The sequence below is a fragment of the Harpia harpyja genome, chromosome 2 (genome assembly GCF_026419915.1).
Source record: "Harpia harpyja isolate bHarHar1 chromosome 2, bHarHar1 primary haplotype, whole genome shotgun sequence".
In the NCBI taxonomy this organism is placed as follows: domain Eukaryota; kingdom Metazoa; phylum Chordata; class Aves; order Accipitriformes; family Accipitridae; genus Harpia; species Harpia harpyja.
In genome coordinates this window covers 79,620,429-79,646,112 of record NC_068941.1, presented here as the reverse complement: position 1 = coordinate 79,646,112, position 25,684 = coordinate 79,620,429, and the positions used below count along the sequence as shown (strand labels likewise).

General features: G+C 41.8%; 1 protein-coding gene across 1 annotated transcript; it reads right to left on the bottom strand.

Moving 5' to 3' along the window:
* Positions 1-12,545: 12,545 nt before the first annotated feature.
* Positions 12,546-25,274, bottom strand: LRPAP1 (LDL receptor related protein associated protein 1). The gene is made up of 8 exons (XM_052780590.1): positions 25,048-25,274; positions 19,811-19,955; positions 19,297-19,421; positions 17,813-17,933; positions 16,719-16,877; positions 16,101-16,183; positions 13,602-13,778; positions 12,546-13,286 (listed from the first exon to the last, which is right to left on the bottom strand). Exons 1-8 carry the CDS (start codon positions 25,225-25,227, stop codon positions 13,221-13,223), a joined length of 1,056 nt encoding a protein of 351 aa, XP_052636550.1. The 5' UTR covers positions 25,228-25,274; the 3' UTR covers positions 12,546-13,220.
* Between the last annotated feature and the right edge of the window lie 410 nt (positions 25,275-25,684).

Below are 25,684 nucleotides of genomic sequence, written 5' to 3'. Positions count from 1 at the left end.
GTAATTCTTGTGTTCTATGTATTTGTCCTGATACAAAATGTTATTTAAATAAAATGTTATGGCAGTGACACTACACTAACAAGGCAATGTACTTATGAAGAAAACAAAATTTTTGCCTGAGATAACATATCAGCTTTGGCTTCCAGAAGTTATCCAGAGTGATATCTTGGGTATTATGATTTTTTGATTGTGTCCTCTTAAGATACAATATCACAGCCCAATTTTGTTTTTCAGATACGCATTATAATTTATATTGGTGAGTGGAAGTTTTGTGCCAATGAGGGTTTCACTGAGTGACATAGAATGAGAGGTGGGTGTTTTTTGAGGCAGAATTTAACCTATAAATTTGTTTGAATGTAGCCTTAATAGTAACGTAGAATATCAGAAGTCTCTCAAATAAATCAAAATGTGTTTGAGAGTTGACAATTGCCATTGTCACCTGTCCTGTGCTAAGATGTACTTTTCTGTTTACCAGCCTAGCATACTTCTGAAGGGAAAGGAAATATTTCTTATGAGATTCCCAGTTTAAAAGATTTTTCTTATTTGACAAATGGCAGTGGTGATCTGCTTTGTAAACACATATTCAGTACAACTGGAATGGCCTGGACTTAGAGCTCCTTGGGACCAGGTTTATCTAACTGAATGGCTATTCAATTAAGGATCCTCTACTGGAGGACTTGCAGGGTTAAATCTCTTGCTATGTGTCTATTTCTATTTAGTATTTAAAGTGAGCGTAGCTTGCCTGATGCAGTGAAAGGCAGTGTTTTCCATCATGTTATATAATGAAGCTGCCATATTTCTACTGTAAAAATATATTTACCAGGAAAATATATCACCCAGGTTCTCTACAAAGGTTGCCTTTTGGTATGTTGCTCAAAATTGCTTGTGTTGAATCCTGGACTTGCAGCACGGGTAAAGATTTGACACAATAGTAAAGGTCATCATATTGCTGCTGACCTTACAGGAGAAGTCACAATTTTAAAAATATGTTTTTCACGTTGAACAGGGCTGTGAATCCATGCATGCACATGGTTCTCTGTGCACACGTATTTGCGTATGTCATAGTAACTTCAGCTAGGATTAGCTAGATGGCTGGATATAAATTTGTACTTAAGCCTTTGTTAATGTCAACATAATTATCCTATAAGGCTTTCCACAAATGAAATATTTTACTTTTTAGGCTTCTGTTTCTCTTTTTTTACTTCACTTGAATAAGACAGAGAGAACAGATGACTTTAGCTTATTTTTTAAATTCTCTTTATATTCCCATGCACTAAATTATGTTTAGGATGGTGAAGTAGGAGGCCAAACCTTACTGTTGCATCTGGTAAAAACTGGTTGGTTGTTGTTTTTGTAGTACCTTGCAAGCCTTCCTGTCAAGTTATAGGCTTGACATTTCTGTTGAAGAAACTAAAGTTTTCTCATTTGAACAACAGGAGCTCACAGAAATGAAAAACTTTTTCCTAAATAAATAAAATAACGTGCCTTCAACCTCCAGTAGTGAACTGGGGAAAATGGAAGTCAAACCATAATCCTATGAGCAGGCTTGTGCTCACCATGTAGCTTCCATGAGTTAAGTCTAGTACTGCTGTTAATGTACAAATAGTTAGGGGTTTATTCAGACGCCCTGCATAAAACTTGTGCGTAAGTGATATAAAATACAGTTTGTGATTGCTATAGGATGATTCCAGATTCAGAGCTCTTTACAAAAAAAAACCAAAAGAGATAAATGTGACTCGTAACTTCTGCTGGTAAAAACGAAGACTTTGCTCGCTTTTAATATAGGATTCTACCAGAGTCAGGTCTCCTCCTGCCCTTACCAGGAGTATGAGGAATCATTTACCAGAAGAACAAAACAATGTGATGTGGCTGATACTTCTGTAAGATGTTCTTGAAGTACTTCAACATGGCAGAAGTGCCAGTTTGGGGGCAGGGCTCTCAGTGATAAGAAAACACGCTGTCAGCAAGTGCAGTGTTTGGGCATAACCATTGGTGTGTTGCGTACGTACCTCTTTCTTTCTGGTAGCCCTACTCAGTAGGATACTGCCAAATGTAACTACTACTTCAGTGGGTTTTATGGCATTGTTCATAAGCTGTTATGGAACATTTTTATATGCAAGTATTTGGGTGATGGAATTTCTCCAAGTTAACATGTGTTGCAGTATGGATGGCTGGAGTTTGGAGGCATTTAACTGCCCAACAATGCAAATAGTTGTCTGGGTTTTAATAGCACTCCGGCACCTAATTGTGGAAAATGCCAGTAGGTGTCTTTAGGCATCTAAATGTGTGCGAAAATCTGCCCCAAGAGTTGTTTTTAGCAAATAGCTTGGAAAAATTTCTCATTTTCCTCTCTGCTGTAAACAAAACAGTTTTAATTAGTGTAGCTTGGAAAACTATACTCGACTTTGAATTATGAGTGATTACATTTTTTTATGAGATGCTGAAACATGCACCCTTTGGTAAGTATCTTTTCTAGTTTGTCTGGGATAACACACATGCTGTTGCTAAAATGACCACAGGATGAAGACACAGAATTTTATGGGTTACTAGCCGCTCATTTCTGTTAAAATTGTGCATTTTTTTCAGATGACAGTGCTGTTATATTTTTATGTCACCTTTTATCTGGCAAGATCCTCAGCTCTCATTTGGCCAGTCATACAAACATTATTTTGCAATCTAGGTTGAAAGGAAGTGTTAATTAACATCATACAGCAGTAAGAACAAACAAAGCAGAGTAGGGATGGAAGAATTAGAAGTTATCAAAGGGAAATTCCTAAGGAGTAGCTCTGCAAACATGTCTTTTCAGTGTAGGTGAGTGGAATTAAGGAAAAGTGCCATTTTTAAAAAATTTGGACGGGTTCTGATGAGTTCAGTTTTATGCTTTCCTTTACCAGGTGTATCAACTGAATGTTCACGAGTCCCCGGGGCCTGATGGGATTCATCCCAGAGTACTGAAGGAGCTAGCGGATGTTACGGCAGGACCCCTCTCGATCATCTGCCAAAGGTCTTGGGAGGCTGGGGAGGTCCCCGCTGACTGGAAGCTAGCCAGTGTTATTATTCCAAACTCAAAAAGGGCATGAGGGAAGCCCCAGGGAACTACAGACCTGTTAGTCTAACCTCGGTTCCTGGAAAAATTATGGAGAAGATGATACCTGAGTAGGATTGAAAGGCATTTAAAGAACAATGCAGTCATCAGGCACAGTCAACACGGGTTCGCAAAGGGAAGGTCCTATTTAACCAATCTGATATTCTTCCATGATAAGGTCACCCGCCTCATGGATGAAGGGAAGGGAAGGCAGCGGATGTAGTTTCCTGGATTTTAGTAAGGCTTTTGATACCATCCCTCACAGCGTCCTTCTGGACAAGTTGTCCAGCTGTGGGATGAGCAGGTTCATAGTGCGCTGGGTGAAGAACTGGCTGAAGGGCAGAGCACAGAGGGTTGTAGTGAATGGGGCTACATCTGGCTGGTGACCGGTCACCAGCGGTGTTCCTCAGGGCTCAATCCTAGGGCCGGTTCCGGTAAATGTATTTATCAACGATCTGGGTGCAGGAGTTGAACGCACCATTAGCAAGTTTGCTGATGATACCTGTCCTGGGTTCAGCTGGGATAGAGTTAATTTTTTACAGGAACCTGGGAGGTGGGGGGGGGGCATAGCCGGGGCAGCCGACCTGAACTAGCCAAGGAGCTATTCCATACCATGTGACACCATGCTCAGTATATAAATGGGGAGCGGGCCGGGGGGAGGGCTCTCTTGATTTTCGGTGGCGGAGCGTCGGGTTCTGGGTGGTGAGCAGTTGCACTGTGCATCACTTTTTTTTTTGTATATTCTTTCATTAGTACCGTTGTTGTTGTTGTAACTTTTTTTTTTTTGTGTTGTCCCAGTAAACTGCCCTTATCTCAACCCTCGAGGTTCCAGTTTTTTTTTTCTTTTCTCTCCTCCGTCTCCTCCCTATCCCACCGGAGGGGGGCGGGAGGAGTGAGCGAGCGGCTGCGTGGTCCTTTGTTACCGGCTGGGCTGAAACCACGACAACACCAAACTGGGAGGTGCTGTTGACCCTCTTGAGGGACAAGAGGCCTTGCAGAGGGATCTACTTAGATTGGAGCACTGGGCTATGATTAATGGGATGAAATTTAGCAAGTCCAGCAGAAATGCTGGGTTGTGCACCGAGGATGGAGTAACGCCGAGGGGCACAAGTCTAAATGGGGAGAGGAGTGGCTGGAGAGCAGCCCTGCAGAAAGGGATCTGGGGGTGCTGGCCGACAGCAGCGTGCCCCGGCAGCCGAGAGGGCAAACCCCATCCTGGGGTGCATCAAACACCGTATATATAACCAGCCGCTCAAAAGAGGCGATTGTCCCGCTGTATTCAGCGTTGGTGCGGCCTCACCTCGAGTACCGCGTGCTGTTGTGGGCTCCACAATTTAAGAAGGATGCGAAGGTCCTTGAATGCGTCCCAAAAAGAGCAACAAAGCTGGTGAAAGGGCTGGAAGGAATGTGCTGTGAGGAGCGGCCGAGGACACCGAGTTTGTCTAGTTTGCAGAAAAGGAGGCTGAGGGGCGACCTCCTTGCTCTCTGCAGCTTCCTGAGGAGGGGACGTGGAGAGGGAGGTGCTGAGCTCTTCTCCCTGGGATCCAGGGACAGGACGCCTGGGAATGGCTCAAAGCTGCACGAGGGCAGGTCGAGACTGGACATCAGGCAGCGTTTCTTTACCGAGAGGGTGGTCAAACCCTGGAACAGGCTTCCTGGAGAGGTGGCCGATGCCCTGAGCCGGTCAGTGTTTAAGAGGCATTTGGACAATGCCCTTCACAACATGCTTTAACTTTTGGTCAGCCCTGAAGTGGTCAAGCAGTTGGACTACATGATCATTGTAGGTCCCTTCCAACTCAAATAGTCTAGTCTAGTCTGTTCTAAAGATAACAGGTTTCAGGGTAGCCTCACACTGAGGCTTAGAACAGTGATGACCGGTTGGTTACAGACTAAAAATGACTCTCCTAAGGACTTTTCTTTGAAAGGCTGGAACGTAAGTGACAGGAAAATACATGTAATTCACGTCCTGGATTCTCACACAATAAACAGCTTTAGCAGACAGTGTGCAGGTTTAGGAAAGTGTAACTGCCAAGTAAACTTTGACTTTAGTAAAAACTTTAGGGTGAGTGAAAGTTAACTTTAAAACCTACTTGCTTTCAAACATTTGTCTGCATCAGAGCATCTAGAAATAATTCAAATTTATTATCCCACTGTGTACACAGAGGCGTATGTAACATCACCGTTTTACCGAAATAATAAGTGTCAACTTATTTGAGGAATGCACAGTGGGGGGGTGGGATCAGAAAGCCGATTTAGCATGACAGTAATTTGTCTCTACATTACATTATACTGTTGTGAAATCCCTAAAAAAAAAAAAAAGCCATAGCATCTGCTATTGTATAAGTTAAATTTTAGTCATCTGTGGGCTGAGCTGCCAATTTATGGATAGTTCATATACAGAAAATAGAGCAGATTGCATGCTCGGAAAGGAATCTGGCCTTTGGATACCGAAGTTTTATTATGTAATGAATTGCTCAATTCATCACACATCCACATCTCTGCTACAGTTGGAAGCTGTACCCTGTGGCCTGCCTTTGGCTGCTGTAACACTTTGTCCTTTTACTATCAATGGTCAGCAGTACTGGACACAGATTGAGAAGCACAGGAAAAATTCATATTGGGAATTTGATGGAGAAGTAGGTAGGTGTCAGCAGAGAGCTGGAAAGCAACAGTTGTCCTTTGCCAGCTATCGTACTGACAGAAGAAGGGCAGCGACAGGGTGGCAGAAGTGTATGAGTCTGGAAAATGTAGTTTGGGCCAGTGCTGGAGACCTGCTGGCTGGATTGGTGCTTCTGATACACAGTGTGGTTGTAGAAAGGAAGGGGAATTTCCTGGAACAGGCCGAGGTTGCGGTTGTGTCCTTGGTCAAGCAGAAGATGAGCTGGCACTGTCTCTGCCGGGAAGGAGTGGTAACTGTGGGATGGTTAAATGCCGGCATCCACTCTAAAGCAGCAGACTGTTGTGCTCCATGCGTGACAGGGCGTCTCGTTGTCTTTGCATCAAGTCATGCAAACAGTTCAAGCTTGTACTGTATATATGGTCTAGACCTTGGGCAGAATTATTCTCCATGTCTGTTTTTTCTCCTCTCTGGAAAGTATATGAAAGCTTAGTATATACGTTGGGTGAGGGGTGGTGGGAGCTGGGCCCTGCTACGAAACAAAGACCACCCTAACTTGACATGAAGGTGCACCTAATTCTGCATTTAGCTATACCAGTTTTATTTACAATAGCTGGGAGATTTGCTAGAGATGGATCAGGTCTGTTGAAAGCCCAGGAACAGGTCTTAGATGAATTTTTGCCATCTCTGTGCTTTTTACTGTGAATGCATGATTCTAGTGACCACAAGTGACAGCTGTGAGAATGTGTGTCCTGCCGTGACTGGATTTGAAGTCCTGGGTGGGCTGCTTTGGAGCTTTGCTGACACCAGATACTCTTTCCAGTGTATGCACCTCTGGCCAAGCCCTCCTTTACACTGACAACATTTAACATGTTTAGACCCTCTCACTGCTGTCCATCTGGTTGGGGAACTGTGCCGCTGCAGGATGTTACAGCCTGCAGCTGGCCACACCTTCGGTTTGGACTGTGACAGTGCCCCTGTCTCTCTGTCTATCAGCATGCTGCTTGCCCTCAGCAGTGCAGGAAGAGCCAGAAGTAACTGGATAAAACAAAACCTGGTGGCCAAGGTTGTCAATGCGAAAACGCCAAACTACCTACCCCTGCTCTCGGTCTCCGCTGTGTCACTGGAAAGCTGTAAGTGGTCAAAACTGAATAGGATGAGTTGCTCTGTTCCTTGGTTTGAAGGAGCTCAAGAGAATTCATGTTTATTCTCACTGTATGGTTGTGGCTAAATATGCTCTCTCCTCTTTCTTCTGTAATCCTAGATATGTACTGCAGCAGTACTTTGATTTGGACTTCTGAGTGTCTGATTGGGTTATGCTGGCTGTTTTTTTCTTTCAAAACTTCTAGCATAACTGTTTATACAGATGGCAATAAAATGAGAAGGAAAACAATTCCTAAGAACGTCCCTGGAAAACGGTGTTCTTACCCTGAATTAATAACTAATCATGAATGAAAACTGTTTTGCAGTTCTGCAAAGCTCATTCCTCTGCAGGGGAATGAAGGTCAGTATGCACAAGACCTGAAACAATCGATCAGTGGTAAGGGTTAGGCGACACCAGCAAACTGAGGCTAATGCAAACACTGTCCAAGACATATGCATCCCGTACAGATTGTGATTATTAGCTGCTTGAAGAAAGGCTTTGGGAAAGGTAACTTGAATGCTTCAGGCTGCATTTACCTGTGTGGAAGGTGTTCACACTGTTGGAATGTGGGTTTTGTGTAAGAATTTGTGTCAGTTTGGTACATATTAGGAAAAAGGTCTAACCTGAAAAATTCCTAACAAAAATCGGGAGAAACTTGGTGCATTTCCCACTGCCAGTGGTCTGCTGTTGAACTGAAATGAGCAGTAACCCCTGATCGCTGAGCTCTTGCCATGGAAGTCTCTTCTTTTGGAGATGCCACTTTTTGCACATAGTTCTTCTCACTCCGCTTTGTTTTCTTGAACTTGAAAATGGAACAAATACTAGATCATCAACGGCCCTAGGAACTGGTGTGAATGAAGAATTTTTACACTGTGACTGGGCATATTTGCAACTGTAAACGGGAGTCCCAGAACTTGAATCTGAATTGAGGTTGGAGAATGGACTCTTTCCCCATTGAAGGACCATTTAGTTAATGGTTCTGGTTCAAATGTCTTCTTGAATTAGAAACTGAGATTTGAATTTTTAAGTTAGACTCCCGGATCTAACGCCAAGCACTGCAAATGATTGGGTTTCATATGCATATTTCCAGTTCTCAGTGTTTTTCTTCTTAAAATAATGTAGCTCCCTTCCCTCTTTAAAGCAAGTTGCCTGGAAAATTATAACTGCAGAACATTAAATAGCATTTTATTTTAGTAGGAGGCTTATTTCAAAGTGATTCAGCACTCACTGTGCCCTATAGAAATCACCAGGTTTAGTTACAGCAGACCAGTTATTGACAGGCAACTGAAAATGATTACTTTTATTAAAATGGACGTGTGCAGCTTTCTGATAAGGTAACACATCAGTGACAGAAGAAAATATCTACATGTTGTATTAACGTACCCATTGTTTTTATGTTCACATGTTAAGCATGAATATTTGTGTACTGTTTGCTTTTTGATTCAGGAGAGTGCTCTTTTGTTGAGTGGTAGGATCATATACATGAAGATTTGGATATGAAAGTGCATTAAGGGCTAGCGATAAAAGCATTTGGGTTACAATTGTTCTGTACCAAATATGGCTCAACTTGAAATATGTACTGTGGAAGAAAGTTTATAAATTTATTTTGGCTCAAGTGGACAGTTTTTATGAACGCTTCCATTTTATGACTGTGGATACAAGTAAAAGAAATCCATACAGTCTTTCTTTTCTGTAGATTGACAACCTGCTTCTCAACAGGTGCTATGTGAATGGCCTGAAATACATGTTAACTGTGTGTTGTATTTGGAAATGTTGATTCTGGTATTTAGAAGCTGTTTGTTAGATAACATAGCGTATATGGAAAATGCGGTCTTTGGTAGCTACCTGTTCTCTGTCACAAGGGTAGGTCTGTTGGTACTGAAAGCAATGGTCTATTCTATTTATTGACTTGTATTTCATGACTTTTTTATTTATTTCTTGTATTCTAATTAAATGCTATGGAAAGAGAAATTATATTTAAAAATTGTTTTAGAACTGCCTGTGTACTGGTAGATGTTTGTATGTGAAACGGCACCTTTTAAAACAAACCAAGCCCAACCCCAAATACCTCTCCAAAGCAGTGACAAATGATGACAGGGAAGGTCTGTGGATGTTGAGTATGTTGTGAACTGTGTGTTACCTCTGTCTGGGTTAGTCCTGAGCTGAACGCTGTCCTGGGGCTTTTGACACATGGTCCGGGGTTAGGGCCGGCAGAGGAGCTCTCAGCAGCCTGGCTCCCAGTGCAATGCTCTGGTTTCTGGGCACCGTGGCATGCTGGATCCTGGCTGGGGACTACATTCTTCCATGGAGTGTAACTGCACCAATTCACCTAAACTCACGTATTGAGAAAAGGGCGGAACTGAAAATATGATGTTAGGGCCCCTGCCAGCTCCCTAGGCTGGGCCTAGGGCCAGCAGGGCGAGATGCCTGCTTAAGCAGAGCTGCAGAACCTGTGTGCTGGGGTCCAGGCAGCGTACACACAGGCTTGCTTCGTGTTCTTGAGCTGGGAGCTTGGGAGCTGCCTTCTGCTCCCCAGTCAGGGCTTGAAGACCGTCTGAATGCTCAGCCAAGATCAGCCGTCGAGGCAGGCGCATCCTGGAAGCTAAGCTGGTTTCTCTGTCTCTTGCTCCCCGTTACCTTTTGTGCAAAAGCCGCATTCCCCTGGTTAGAGGGAGCCCCGCAGAGGGAACCTGACACGCAGCAAGCAGGAGAGCCCTTCCGAGGGTCCTGCTTCCTTCAGCTCCTGAGCACCGGGATCCACACCTGCAGGAACGGGGTCACTGGCAGGTGGGGCTGGAAAGTCAGACCGCACCTCAGCTTACAAAATGTAAATGATCTCTACCTGGTGAATTTAGATACTCTGGCTATCACCTGATTCATTAGGCATCAAAATCCCTTGGGAGGGTAGAGGGGAAATCATGACAGCAATGCATCTGCCATAGTGGCTGTTCCTTATTTGGTTGGGTAGCATGATGCGACCTGAGTTCCTCTACCAGCATGTAGGACATAGTATTTATTTTAAGAAAGACTTAGTTATTTTTGTTCTATTTAATGCCTTGAGTATTTATTTCCCTCTCATTTCCACCCCCAACCTGTTCAATAAATAAAATCTGTCCTATGTGAAATCACTGACATGTTTATTTCAATTGAGGTTCTTTTTCAGGGCAGGATTTTACAGACCATATAAAGCATAAAATGTTCTGATCTTCCCCCCACCCCCCGGTAAATACAGTTCTTTCCTCCTTCTTCTGCTCCCACTTTTGTATTTCAAATTGTTTCTCAGCATGGCTTAAAAAACTTGGTAATTTGAATATTTACAAAAGAATCAGATAAAATACCAGTTAAGGAAGAGGAGAAGGTTCAACCACTGTTTAAAAGCTGTTAGTTCCTTCCTATTCAGAGGTCTCTTCCATGCAGTCTCACCTATGAACTCCATTACTCACCTTTCACTAGGTACAGGAGTGCAGTCATATTTCATTTATACCCTTTCTCTTGGCTTTGAATTTTTGTAGCTATTTACAGAAACACAAGAGTGCCGACTCAAGCTATTTGTTTAATCTTTAATGTCTCAAAAACAACCCACTCTTGTTATTTTGGGCACATGAATTATCTTTGGAGCCTTAGAAACTGCAATAATTAACTGACTTGTACAAATACTGATGTGTGTAAGGTGAAGACTGCAGAAACAGGAGTGAAATCAGACTTTACAGCTCATTAGCCTGTGCACTGTCTTCTCTGTGCTGTTGCAGACTCTAACTAACTCAGCTACACTCTTTCCGGAGGAAGTTGGATTCAAGGGCAGCAACCACCGCTGTTTAATATTTTTTCTTCTCTAGGTTTGCATGAACAGTCTTTGGGCCTGATGACTCATTAACAGCTATGTTAAATAACTAACGTGAGGTGACTGTGGTGACCTCCGTCTCCAACCTTTGCCACTGATGATCTGTGACTTGTTCCTAATTTGAAATTACCGTGACACATAAATATTTTGTCAGTCTCTTGTACGTTGAAGCGCTTGCCAAGCGCTCTCTCTGCTGGAGCTGACCTGGCCTTTGAGCCCAATTACTGTCATGGTGTGGTGGGTAAAGAAGTGGTACGGCCACCACCGCACAGTACAGCCATCACCTGTTTACAGCCTGTGCCGAAGCAGCTCTGCACTTGGAAACAACCATTACTACTGCTGATCTGACCCTGGTGATGTGTTCCGTGAATCCAGCACCCCGTACTATGCCCTCTTGTGCGGAGCATACAGCTACTCTGCCCATGTTTATTGTAGGCTGATACACTCACGTTGCTTTCCCTTGTGCAACAGATTTCCCCCAGCAGCAGTATCTGAACATTCTCAGTTAAAGCTTTTCCGTTCTCGTACTACCCAGCTAGGATTGCTGAGAAGGAACTGCTCAGCGCTTTGCTTCGTTCCTTTCTTCTGCTGATGTCTTTAGTGCATGTGTTCAAATTCTTCACCCCGCAGCCAGTGGTGTGGGCCTCTTCACATCCAAGCTCCAGCCACTGAACACCAAACTGACCTGTGGTACATGGATTTATTTCTTACTCTACCGAAGGGAAAACTGAAAGACATAGCGAAGTCTGCACCTTCCACACATAGTGCAGAATACATTTCTATTCTGCATTCACCTCAAAAATTGAAAAAAATATAATGATGAAGATAAACCTGTAAGACTATGCAGCTATTGCTGTGTTAAAGAAGGCCGAACAGCCCTTAAAGTGATAGTCTGGGGAAGAAAAGGTGTGTAGCATCTAGGAAAAAGCCAAACAAGTTTTCTCATAAATGGGTTTTAACTGTCTTTGGGTTTACTTTTTTTAGCTTACTAAACAAAGGGGATGTACACTATAAACTAGATGAACTAAACCATCTCTAAGGTGACTGCTAATATCAATGGTAGCCTGTGTTTCTTGTGATGGACTGATTCTCTGGAATGTAAGTAAATGTTAGCTTACATTAACATAAAAATGTAAAAAAAAAAAAAACAAAAGCTTGCTGCTTCAAAGAATCTCAAAGAAGCAAGACTGCTACCACAGTCTTGGTTCCGATCACTTGCACATTATGAAACAGTCTTTACGTACAGATTCATACTGCTTTTAACCCAACATGGACCCAGGAACTGGATAAATAATATATAGAGTGGCTGCTTCTCACTGAATGGATCTCTTCAGTATTTCTCATGGAATAGGTATGGCAAGTGAGGCTTGAGGACAGCTTCCTCACGCAGCACACTACAGTGCTGCAATGTGTGAGAGCCAGCTTCTTAACCAAGCAGCTGTAATGATTTACCTACACTGGACCTCTGCCTTAACCTTGTTCCTGGAACAGTTTCATGTGAAACACTCCTTAGAAACAAAAGGTCAGCATTATTATTACAGAAAATTTCAACCCAGATGGCTAATGTTTGCCAAAGTTCTGACACAGAACAGAAAAATCTGGTCTCGAAAGGGAAAGTGATAATCATCTTTACTGGGGATTGTACTGGAATACATGCTCAGAGAGAAGCTGCTTTAGAAAGCCTTCTGCCTAGTCGGAACATAGAGACACATTCTTGTCGTGCAAAACTACCCCTCCTGTCTTAAAAACTAATGTGTGAGTGAACTTTAGTTTAAAGGAGTAAGCAACATGCTCAAAAACCAGGTCTTGTTACTTCTCACTAAATGAGAGGGAATTAAAAAAAAGCCTCACCAGTATCTTGTTTTGATTTTTTTAATGACTAAGTGTAACAAACCCAAGTAACCATGAGCAAGATAATTGTACACGTACATTCACTAACTTCTGATGTTAGTCTATAACAAAATTGTGTGAATTGACCTCAATACTTGTGCCCTCCTTAATCTTCCTCACCCTCTCACATGAAAGATTCATATACAGTGCAGCTCTGAGCCACTGCTCAAAGTCAGTAGAAATATTTTTGTTACCTTCAGTAGGAACAGTAGGAAATGTAATAGGCCAGGCATTGAAATAAAAGACTTTTCTGGCCTCTGTTTTAACTTTCTATACCTCAGTGTTTGCTTTCATTGACCCGAGTAACTTTCCTGACTATCAGATTAATATTTTTTTTTCTAGCAGCAATCCTCTGAGAGTTCACATATTTTTCCTTTTGACATGACTGCTTATTTCAAAGGCTGTTACTTGATTCAGATGTAAGATTTATATGATCCAAGATGTGCAACTTAATTCATAATCTAATCATTTAATTTGATAGTGCAAATACAAACCTGGCAATTAAGCAGACCAAAAAAATTTTCTTACAGGACAACCCTGTTCAATCCTTACTATTTCAGAAGCACTCCTTGGTAAATCCTATTCAAAAAACACATTATCTGTTTTGTGTTAATAGATTGATCCCATGAAGGAGAACAAATTTTTATAATTCATTGTGTTGAAGACCTTGAGAGATTCTGCTGGATAAGTCTTGCAAGTGCTTCTTTACCTAGCAGGAAAACAAAACATATCAAATAAATTTTAGTATGACAATGAATTATCAATATCATGTATTCAGATTTTGCTATCAGTATATGTGACAACAGGAAGAACAGAGACCAGGGAGATTTCAGGCATTTTAGAATTAGGTCTATAAAAAACAATTACGCGTATCCTGTACTAAACATGGAGCACAGGCATGCCTTAAACTCCCTGTCTGGAGCTAAGTCATTCAAATTGCATGAAAAGCAGCACTGGATAATCTACACACCCTCTACTACTGAGTTAAGCTTTCAACATGTATGTACACTGGACTTATACAGACCTTATATCCTAGTTCTTTTGTCTTTTCTTCCAGCATAGCATATTTCTCTTTGTTTCTGTTCAGATGATCCTTATCTCCAGTTCCCTCTACATGTTTCAGTTTCTGGTGTGAAATCTCTAATTGTTTCTGGTAATGATGGTGTTTTTCAATTTTTGCTTCAAAGTGTTTCAGCTCCTCCTACGAGAACAAATACACACAGCTTCACAGGATTTTCTTTCCAAGGCTTCCTCTCTCTTTTCTTGCCAAGACATCCCTAATGCTATTTTACTAAGTCAAGCACAGAAAGCTTTTTCAGTTCCCTGCTTCTTAAGAATGTCCAGACAATACACTATCATCACGACCCAGACACCCAATCTTGAAGGCAGGTGCTGAAAATGTCCCACTGCAGAGTCCTCAAAAGGAGACTGTGAGGTGCTAGGAGAAGATAGCAGTGAATACCAAATAAAAGTTTATACATAAGAATAGTGGACTGAGGGGAAGGAGACAATTTTTAAGAGAAGCCTCTTTTCAAAATCAGGTCCTGGATTTGCTGTTTTCTGCTCAAACTTAAAAGTTTTCTAGGTTTGCAGTCTGCTATGATGAATCTGGAATAAGATGAATTAATTAACAAACAAAAAGCCCTCTTAGTTTGCCCCATAGACAGTGGCCAGTGGTGTTCAGGGACATATCAGAGACAGTCCTCAGATAACCTGGTACAATGCAAGGGGGACCAAAGAATGAGCAATGTCTCTACCCACCAAAGCATGCTCTTGTTTTGCTACTTCAAGGCAGTAAATTCAGTTTCTCTGTGTCTTAGGACACGTCCTCTGTGAAGAGGATATGAACAGTTCAAACTGTTATGCCACTTCTGGCAGCAGTTCTATGCATTACACCCAGAAAAACTCAAGACAAACCCTACAGTGAAAACCCCGTTTGACAGAGCCCGCTTAATTTCGGTCACTGGTGTGTTTCAGTCCTGGTGACTGACAAAATTCCTCTCATTTCAAGACAATTTAAAAATATAAAAAAATCCATCACTGTAATAGATCTTCAGTTTTTAAAGCACAGGGGTTTTGTTTTCAACATTTCTGACAAGAAAATAGCTTCCTTTTGTTGTAGAACATTCCAGTCTGTTTTACATAATCCGTTCAGGACCTTAGTTTGGGGTTTTACTGCTCTGATAAATTATTTTAGCTGCTCCTCTCAGATGATGTACCAGCAGAGCAGCACTTGCGTCCTTCATTATGAAACCCTTATGAAGGTTGGTACTGTGGCCAGTCAGGAGAAGACAAAACTTCAGCTGCTCAAACAAGGCTGAATGAAGTCAGCACGACTTCTTTAATTCTGCTTTCATGGACTCTTTAAATAGGCAGATGTTTCACCGTGATTCTTACTGTCTTACTTTTGTTAGGATGTCCCAACATTCACAGTAACAAGACAGGTTTGGTCTTGTGAAGAGGGTTTGCAGGAATGAAGATTACTACTAAAACAGTAAAATTAATAAGCAGATATGTGTTCTTGCTTATGGAATTGGGTTCTCCTTTTTCACTGGGGCAGATATGAAGGCCAAATTTACCTCTCATGCAATTGTACAGTCCTGACGAAAATGTCCCACTGAGGTCAGGAGAAGCCTTGTTGCAGACTTCAGGGGGCTTTCCTCTGACACCCTTAAAAGCAGGGCCACTGAAATCAGTGTAATTAAAACGTTTTCTTCATAAAAGAATCGGGCTGCTTGTGAGTTAAAAGAAATAAGATGGATCTTTGATATCTAAGAGTGACAGGTTTCAATCCCTGCCCCAGGCAGTTAAAACTCTCTGATTACCTTATCCAGAAAAGAAACTCAAGGTGTCCCTAGCCACGTCTTGGAGGGCAAGACAACATCGTAAATACACGCGACTCCATGAAGAAGCCCTGAAGAGTTGTTTCTCCAGGCTATCAGTCAAAATCTATTCTGACAAACAGGCAGAGTTAGATGAAAAAAAACCCAAACGAACATTTTCTCAATGTAATTTGAATTAAATAAAACCAGTGTGAACCCCACAGGAATTAATTTCTGTAATATTTCCTTGAAAAGTGGTCTTTATCATGGTACTTTTGGGTCAGTTCAACACAGCTCCAACAGGGGAAGTCAGAAGTGCAAGAGGTGGGCATGAGAGGGAAATTGTTGGATATATAAAGTACACTGCTTCCCAAAGAAGTAATTACATTAAGACATTGGGTAAGAGAGGTAAATCTGGTGTACTGGAAACAAACAAGCAGGGCCTGATCTTTCAGAGATTTAAAATATGCAACACTTGCTTTCACAGGATTCAGAATTTTAATTTTGCTGATTATAACAGAACCATGCGTATGACTAGTTACATACATGTTTATATATTTGAAATATTAAGAAAGAAACATGACTCTCTTTTATGGTGTCTGAAGAGCAATACAGAAGTGGCTGCACTCAGAGTAACATTGACTGTTTCTTTATGTGGGAAAATATCTTTCCATAAGAGCTCTAACTGGAATTTCACTTACCCGAAAAGATTCAAGTTCTTTCTCAGTGAAATTAGCAGATTTGGCCATGTCCCACAGATCAATCACTCTCGGTTCTTCAAATTCTAAACAAACAAATACCACTAAATGAAAATCTGGACACAATACTTTTATGCCCAGCTGCTATGAAAGATGAGCATGCTTTCTCACATAAATGCACACAGATATATTAAGCACTGCATTACTAATAGGTCTATTTAGATGAAAATGGAGAGAAAAATCCAAGTACTTAACTTAAAACTATAGTATTGCTGTAGCAAGTATTTTTTAAAAAGCAAAAGGAACACTAGGAACTGAATAATGGCATTGCTTACCCTGCATGTTGTCTCACTTACCTGCCCTCCTGGGGCTGAAGGCGTAATATCCCTTCTCATGTGGGCATGGAAGACAGAACTATCCTCTTTACAGGTTGCCCCTATCCTTTCATTAGGCTTCTAGTGTTGGCTTCTAAATAGAACAGCCTGGCTGTATCTCTTCAGCCCACTGTGGTCACACCATATACTGCGATACTGTGACTACAGCTTATTACTTGCCCACTGATTCTTAATTTTTTAAAAATGAAATTAATCCCAAATAAGCACAAAAACCATTGTATCATACCACTGGTCGTGTCATATCCTTGGTGACTGACTTTACGCAAACGTTCAAACCCCTGATTGATGCTTCTTAGCTTGTCTTTGAGTTCTCTGTGTTTGTTGTGCAAGATTTCCTCTTTCACCAGGTTCTCTTCAGATGGGTTGATAACATTTTTGTGGATATCTGTTGAAGAAGAAAAGTGTTATTGATTGTGGGCCAAATCCTGATAGGTCAAAAGCTCCAGAAATCCCCCAAATGTGAGGTGAATAAAAGATGATAAGTTCTTAGCATTTGAGCCGAGTGTAAATAAAGCATCAACACCATACTTTAAGAAGCAGTAATTCTGTTTGCAGGTCAATATTAAGATCAATGCCATCCAGTGCTCTGGAGGGTGATATTACAGAAATGCCTTTTAACTGGCCACCAGCTGAGATATTAGTAAGGAAATGTTCTGATTTTCCTAGGTTAGCAATATCCCAAGGAAATGGGATAGGGATGGTTGATGAGTCCTGTGCCCTCTTCCCTGGGTATTTAATGAACCAATCAGGACATCTGATGTTGAAATGACTTCCAGCAGCTTCCAGCTTGGACTTTACAATGCAAACATCAAACTGCCTATAAGCTTTAGAATATTTTGGCTCTAGCAATTTTAGCTAGGATTAGTACAGCAAGCTGCATTCAGATCCTCGATGCTTCAATACACCCCAGGCTCACTGCCGAAGATATTCAAGTATATCCTCTTGGGCTCCCAGCTGGTGAGATAAAACATGCATGTTCTGCAGACTTTAGGACCACATTTTGCAGCAGTGGATCTATGCTTGCTGCGTGATTTCCAGTAAACTACTATGGCCATCATTGCTAATCTGATGGTATCTTCCCTGCTTGAAATGCAGGCAGAATCAGAAAACTGAAATGGCAACACATTCATTAGCTGGCAAGATTTTTGGCAGCTAATGCAGAACTAAACCCAGCAAGTATCTGGAAATGTCAGCATCTGCAAGCAGTTCTGACAGAAATGTCAGACTTTAGGAGTTTCAAAGAAACTTGGAAACAATGGAGGCGATGGGCAGAGAAAAGAGTTGTACTGATCTTGAAACATCAGAGAAATGTTCAGGCACCTTCTGTTCTGCTCACGGTCTCCAGCAGAATATTGTATTCACGAATCTTTTCTTTGTGATGCTTAAATTCTCGCCAAAGCTTATCCAACTCCTCATCAGAGAACTTCCCAGAGGTCTTGGCCTGAAAGAAACATGAGCTCATTATGCTTTCCAGGCCAAGTGCTTTTAAGTGCACTCAACTGCCAAATCTTCTCCCCACTTCCCACTGCATTTAGAAAGTTATTAAGTCCAACTTTTCCTTATGATCTTTTGTTTTAAATCCCTTTATATTAGTGTGAGGTCAGGATTTAGGCATTGACGGATATGGTGGCTTTAATCATGTCGAAAGGAAGTTTCCTTCAGACTTTAAAAGCTAGACTTGCTACGGACTACCCAGTGAAAAGCGTCTGTCATTTCTATTCCATGGGAAACAATTTAATACAGAAATAAGGGCCATGCAGCTCCACATGCAACTGTAAGGGGACTGTTTGCATGAAGAATGCAGCCTGCTACCAAGCACAACCTTTACTTAATCTTACTCTACTGGCAAGTGAAGATTTTATCACTGCTGTGCACTTGCTCTGCAGTGATTTGTTCCTCACTGGACTACTTTTTAGCAATTAGGGAAGCACTGGTCAGACAGCTGGAGCACTACCCACAAATCTGGTGACTTATTTGCTGCAATGCATGATCAAAAGTGAATGTTTTTGATACCTATTCAGCCCAAACTCTTTTTTTGCTTAGGGAATATTTCTATCTAATGCACTTTACTGTTCCCCAAAGCACATGACATCATGTTCCTCGCCAGAGCTGTATCTAATTACAGTAACATTTTAAAACCCAGCAAATCTTTTTCTCTGCTTTACTACCACTGCTCTAGACTGGTGTAAGATTTCTCTGCTTTACCTGAGTACCTGTTTTTTAAAACTCGAGTTATTTAATTTTTGAAGATTGTGACTTTGCCAGTTTTAACTGCCCAGACTGACAGTACACCTTCTATTTTTTATGCATTAATGCAAATCCTGGAAATATTCACTTGAATACCAGGTTGGGAAAGTCCTTATTCAACACTCCCCACTATACATTTCACTTTTAAACAGTCTATGAAATGGTTCTATTTTAAATGCATCTTTTTAAAAAAGCCCAGAAACAACAATAAGAAAACCAGGAAGAACACCATAGGTATACTACCACACAGCATAACAGTCACACAAAGGGAAACCTGTTTCTCATCGGTGGACCCAGGACCTTACCCTCCATGCAGACTGATGTGGGGGTCGTCTTTGGCAAAGAGAACCTGCCACACCTGGTGACCTGGATCTAGGTGGGATGCCCTCAGGGCACAAAGATGTGAGCTACAGAGCACAGCAGCTTGGCCACTACTTAGAAACAGAGTAGTAAAGCTATTCAATTCCAAGTCTGGGGGCTCTCAGAAGACACAGACAATAGTTCAATGAAGAAACACTGATTTCTTTCTCTGGTTCCTGGAAGGAAACCTTACTCACCTTGCTCCATAATTTTTCCAGTCTTGGATCATCTAGTGTATCACTTTCTGTACCGTCTTTAATGTAGTTGGTATCAACTAGTTGAGAGTCCTTCTTTCCATTCATTCCATATTTAGTCATAATGACTGCAAGGGAATAGAAGATAGAGAAACATCAGAACTAACTATGGGTGTATGGAAGATGAGACATTGGCTACATCCTTGGCTGGCTGAGCTGGATTTTGCAGGTCACAGTGCAAAAGCTAACAGTTTAAGACACAGACCTCCCATGTTTAATGAACTCTTCTGAAAACATCAAGAACAATCTGTTAGCCTCCTGCAGCTCCCTACTAACCTCCAAAGATCTCTTGTGTGCTCAGTGTCTGGAAAGACAACCTGTTATTTAATGGTTCAAAACCAAACACAGGTGTCTAACCATGCATGTGTCTGATGCAAAGTTTAAACTCCTTCTGCAAAGATATACCTCACCATTTAAGTTACATCTAAGTTTGGCTTCTTTCAAAGATATACCTTACCATTTAAGTTGCGTCTCAGTTTGGCTTCTTTCTCTCCATCTTCATCTAGCCCTTCAGCCTTCAGTTTTTTCCAGCTTAGCTCATCCTTTTCTTGTATTTTTAGATCACTGTGCAACTCTGCCAGTTTCACAGCAGAGAGCTGAAGCTAACAAGAAGAAAGAAAGGTTTGTATTCAGTTATGTGGAGTCATATCGTGCTGCAGTGTTACCTCAGAAGCCAGTATAGAGGCGTAGCCAGTATAGCACAGCATTTTTTTCTTTTACTGTAATGCTATGTATCCATCTGAATTCAAGGGCCTTAAAGTATGAGCCACTGCATATATAATATCTCTTGCCTATGTACACGGCTAGGCCCCCCAGCATGCTAGTGTTAACAGGGAGTGATCATGTAGCCTTCTCTCTCAGCTTTTCAGCTACTTGGACAACAGCGAAATTATGTAAGGGTTAAAAATTTGTGTCTTTCTTTGGTGTTCCTTCAAGTAATATTTAAATGGGATTTTTCCCCCACTTTTAACGGGACCGCCTTCTAAAAATTATTCTACCTTAAAAATGTCCAGTACCCATAACAAAGAATGTAAAAAAAAAAAATTGATTAAATCAATTCAGTTTCACTAATTCACAAAAGGCAGTGACCACCAAATCTCTCAAACATGTCATTGCCACCACATGTGCTTTCTTGTGGACCACCCTCCACTAGTTATATTGAATCAGGAAATTTTATTTGTCAGTATGGTTTTGCACACTAGCAGGACACTGAGGATGGCCTTGCAGGTCAAAGAGCCACCTCATCAGCAATTTTTACTATGATCAAAGTGCAAAATTTTCTAAGATTACCTCTTAACATGGTTTATGTGCATTAAAAACATACAAAACCTAGAGGTATTCCTGTCCCACGTAACAGAACAAAAAGATAAGATACTGAGGCTGAAGCTATGAAAAAAAAAGAAATTAAGATTTAAATGAATGATAGGTCAGCTTGAAACTTTGTGAAATACAGAGAAAACAGGAACAGAGACAATGACTAATATGCAGTTGGCTAAGCAGCACTGCTCTAAGTTGAGCCTGAACTTCTGAACTTCCAGATTTTAGACACTTCAGTTTAAAACAAAGAAATGTAACAAATCATATTAATGCTTCTGAACTTCTTTTGTGTGTGTGTGCGTGCATGTTAATAACAAGAAGGTGAGGTAAAGAAAAGCCCAAAGAGAGGAGATCAAAAAACATGAGCAGTGTGACTTTCAATACAGTTCTGCCTGAGCTGTCCAGGTCCTACCTCCCACCACTGAGCAGATAGCTCCTGGGAGCTCAGATCCAGCTCTGAACCACCTGGGCTTTTATGTCCTAGGACAAGCTTATTTGCTGGAAGGGGGGTGGTGGTGAAGGGTGTCATTAAAATCAGATTACAGATTATAAAAATTCTCATTTTCAGTGAGGAAGCAGTATGTTTATTAAACACAGACTCAGAACTCAGTATTATTTTTAAACATCGGAATGATACTGAAAAGATTAAGCCATTCATTTGAGTGTCAGCAGGTTATTTGAAAGTAACTAGGAAAAATGTCATTACTTTGAGCTAATGCACTAAATTCCTATTGACAGGAATTCAGGAACCTATGCAGGTTATTGTTTCTGTTTTCAGCTTAGGCTGTGCTATTAATTAGTCTTGTGCTACAATATAATTATTTTAATTTTTAAACTAAGTTTTTTCCTGTATCTTGCACTTGGCTTACTGACATAATTTACTAAAATCTAGAGTAGTTAGAATCACAGGTAAATATAAAACGTATAGAACACATTAAAACTTCTGATCCCTCTAATATTAAACCAAAGGAGCATCCCTATTGTCTTCTTTACTATCTACTTTTGGGGAACAGCTTGATAAAAGCTAAGCACTTAGAAGGAACCACTTTATGATTTTTAGTATGTGCTAAAGTCAAAAAACCTTAATCATGTACTTATTTGCTTTTCTGGAGCAGGATGACCTGGACAGCCAGAGTGTCACTGCAGCAGTGGTTCCAAGTAACAATGCGTTGCTCAGCAAGAATTATGCCCTGGTGCTTCAGGAGGAAGACTGAGTGAAAAGTTTGCTATAAATTGTGAAGGAAACAATGATAATCTCAGTAGTTCTGTACTCTTATGTTAGCATTCAAGTAGCATGGACTTAATATGCAGTTAGGCTGAACAAATCCAGGAAAAAAAATCACTGGCAATAACTTAGATAACAATTAATTCAGCTCCTAACTACTGCAAAACTAGGAAAATACAAACTTTTAAATGTATGACTTTATCATCAGAGACACACTATTGTATAAAAGATTACACAATGCAGTTTCTGTTAGATACTCTCTGCAGTTAGTGCAATCTCATAAACACATACAGTTTTGTGTTTTCTAAAAGTTCCAGAGAAGAATATCAGAAGTTCTAAACATAAAATTTGGAGACATCTCATCATCAATCAAACTTTTTAAACTCTTAATAAAAACTAAGGAACTACATTAAGCCCATTGCTCCTTAAGGGAAAAAAGAAAGATTCTATTCAAACTTCTCCTAATTCCAATAATATTTTTCTGATTCTCATTATAATTTAGTATAAAACTCAAGTAACTGTCCTTTCAAACATTATAAATCCTTTGAAACCTGTTGGAAGCCACTTGCCTGTCCCATTTATATAGCACAGAAGTGAATACATAGGCTAATTTAAAGTATATCGTTCAAGAACTGCTTCCTTCAAAGTGATCTCATGTAGGACACTGAATGACATCAGGTAAAAAATGTCAACAGGTAAGACTCCATATCACTTTACTAACATCAGTCATATGTTGCAATAACTAACTAGAAGCAGAGCTGAAAAGCTAAGTTTAATGATTAAATAACAAAGCCCTAAGTGCCTTACGCTCATTCCTTATTCCTCATTCCTTATGCTGCCTGGACATTAACATCCAAGATAGGTACCTGGCAATTCTGGGAACAAGCGCTGGAAATCTGTGAAACATTACAACAATGAAGTAATTTGCTGTTCGCCTGGTTACACTCATTACATGCAATATCATTACCTACACCCTGAGAGGAAAGGGTTCTTTATTACACATTTTTTATGTGTAACACGCCCTAGATTCTGGAGCCCACTGCTGCTTTGGGATGGCCAGGAAGCCCCAATAACAACCGATGCTAGAACTACACCAATGGCAACAACCACAGCACAGTGGATTGTTAAAGACTAGCAGGCCAAACCACATACCTCGTGAAACCTACATAATATTTGTCATTGGTTCAAATAACTATAGAATTAGGGTCTGACTAAGAAGAACTCTTGTATTAAAATAACTTTGTAGAGTTTTTATATAAAACATGTACCTACGAAAAGAGATGCTGGAGAAAGATCAAACCCTCCTTCCCTCCCTCCCTTCCTCAGGGAAACAGGAAGGAATTCTAGCTTGCCAGCTCCTGGTTCCCACTAAGGAACATATTGGGGCTTTCTGAAGGGCTGCTCATCCAGCTGTGTGTTGCAATGCTGAACTGCAGTATCTATCTTTTATGTTAAAACAAAGGAGTTCCTTATTTTCAGTACTATCTCCACCACTACCAAAATGAAGGAAAGAGTTCAGCATTGGCACACACAAATATTTCAACGCAGGTCTAACACACAGGCATAGTTTTCCTCTTATTTCAGACCTTGCCCAGACACACTGAAAAAACACTTTCTAGAACACAGGCTGGGTGTCAATTGTACTCAAAAGTGAAATTTAGATGGTGGCAAATTTAGTTCAAGTAGTTGTTGCCTCTTTAAAATCTGGCTCACACATGTAGAATTTACTAAAGCTTAGTTCTTTACTCTGACAGAGTTAACTTCATTTTACATTTTAGCATCTTAACGTAGATGATGTAAAGCATCTCAAATTTGAATTCCAGAAGATCCAGGCATGAAAATGAAAAAAGACTGTAATTGGAAAAATAAGAGGAAACTGACAATACTATAGTTATAGTTTATTTCTAGTCTCTGTGTTGTTTCTTTTTCAGCTGTCATTTCACAGCTGGAGTTTCATCATCACACACTGCCCTATCCCCCATCCCATCCTTCTCCCATTGAAGGAAGGAGTATTTTTGATACCTTCTTTTGGCACGCTGTGAGGCAGCACTATGGCAGGGGTTCTATTTTTTGACTAAACCCAGGGATGTCCTGCCTCTAATTCAATAGTTTAGGCTGGGGAACATCTATCCTGGATACAGGAAATCCAGAATTAATATTAAGTACATTCTTTGCCTTAAAGAACTGAACCTTTACCAGCCATGATCCTAACTTCCATGCTCCACAATATTTAGGGGATGAATATGGGTGTGCAGTGTGCTCCTCCCCTCCTGTTGGAGCTGTTCTGCTTAGCTGTAATTAAATATTTCCACTGTAATTAAATGTTTTGACAGTTTTTCACTTTAATTAAGTATTTTTTTAGCTCAGAGTGAGAGGAACTCAAGTTATCACTGTCAAAATTAAGGCTCTCATCTGGGAATGGTGCTACCCACTTGCTGGTCCTCCTGCATGTGACTACATCACTTGGTGTAAATGAAGGTGACATAACCACCAAAGTGGAGGGTTTCTTACTCTCCTGTGCAGTGAGCTCCTGCCCTGGGCAAAGTAGGAACTAAGGCCCCCACCTTCAGACAGATGAGAGCACCACACCCCTTAACAAAAGGGCTACAGCATTCAACCAGCGAGTGCAGGAGCCAGTCTCAGATCCTCCATGGTACCAGAGGGACTTCAGTCTGTTTTCCACTTCATGGGCATGTGGTTTAACTGCTGGATTTAAACATGGGAAGATCAACACTTCCCATGACACAGATACGTATGGCAGAAGAGGGGAAGGAGACACCACCTGAGAGAAGACCTTACACAGCACCGCTGTTCCCTGCCGCCTGGGACACCCCCAGGGAGCGGGGCTGTGTGGGTCCTGCTCTGAGCTGCCAGTCAGGGGCAGCCAGGCCTGAAAACCAAACAAAAGCCACCGCAGCCCAGAGGCCCAACATCAAGCCGGGGCCTGTCGAGGCGACGCCGGGCCGGACAGCCTCCGTTTCTCCTCACACACAAGTCCCCCGCGCCAACCGCCGCCCGCGCCGCCTCTCCCGCCGCACCCCATCCCCTGAGGCGGCTGACAGGGAAGCAGTGTCCGAAGCGGCCAAGCCCGACCCTGGGTCCCCCTCAGAGCGCCGCCATCGTCCCCGCTCCTCCCGCGCCGCCGCACTCACCCGCTGCGCCTTCTCCCAGACCTGGTTCAGCCTCACCACCCGGAACTCCCCGGTCTCCCGCCGCTTGGCGCCGGCGGCCGCCAAGCCCTCATTAGCCTCCCGGGAGTATTTGCTGGCCTGGACGCCAGCGGCAAGGAGGAGCGCTGCACCGAGAGCCGCCAGAGCCCGCGGCGCCGCCATATCGCGCTGGACGGGGAACTACAAGTCCCGAGATGCCGTGCGGCTTCCCGCCCTCAGGTCCCCGGGCGGGCGGTCGCTGAGGTGCGGGCTCCGAGCCTTCCTCGGCGAGGGGAGGGGGTGTTTGTGTAGGAAAACAGGCTGAAAATCCAGTTGAGGTCGAAAATCTAGTGTCTGGTTTGGGTAGCGTGAGAAGAATTAGGTTTGGGCTGTTTCTCTTCAAGCGGCTTCGTGTCATTCTTCTGAGTGTTTGCTTCACAAAATGTGGAAATATGCTGAGTGTTGCAGATTTTGTGAGTGGTTTTTTTCACAGCCTGTAGTAACTACAGGGAATGCTCTCCTGCACACTGTCTGTCCTTCAGCAAGGGGTTGCTATCAGCTGTGCGAGGAAGAGGGGACACGATGGATCTAAATACCACCCCTTTGATCAAACAAAGTTTTCAGATATTAGCACGGTGTT

Bases quoted from the DNA above. Each gene is read 5' to 3' on its own strand.
- LRPAP1 (XM_052780590.1), bottom strand. From the start codon at position 25,227: ATGGCGGCGCCGCGGGCTCTGGCGGCTCTCGGTGCAGCGCTCCTCCTT. The intron at 16,878-17,812 runs GTGCCTGAACAT...CTTCTTCAACAG, and splicing joins GACCGTGAGCAGAACAGAAG to ATATCCACAAAAATGTTATC. The intron at 13,779-16,100 runs GTAAGTGAAATT...TTGTTCTCGTAG, and splicing joins AAGAACTTGAATCTTTTCGG to GAGGAGCTGAAACACTTTGA.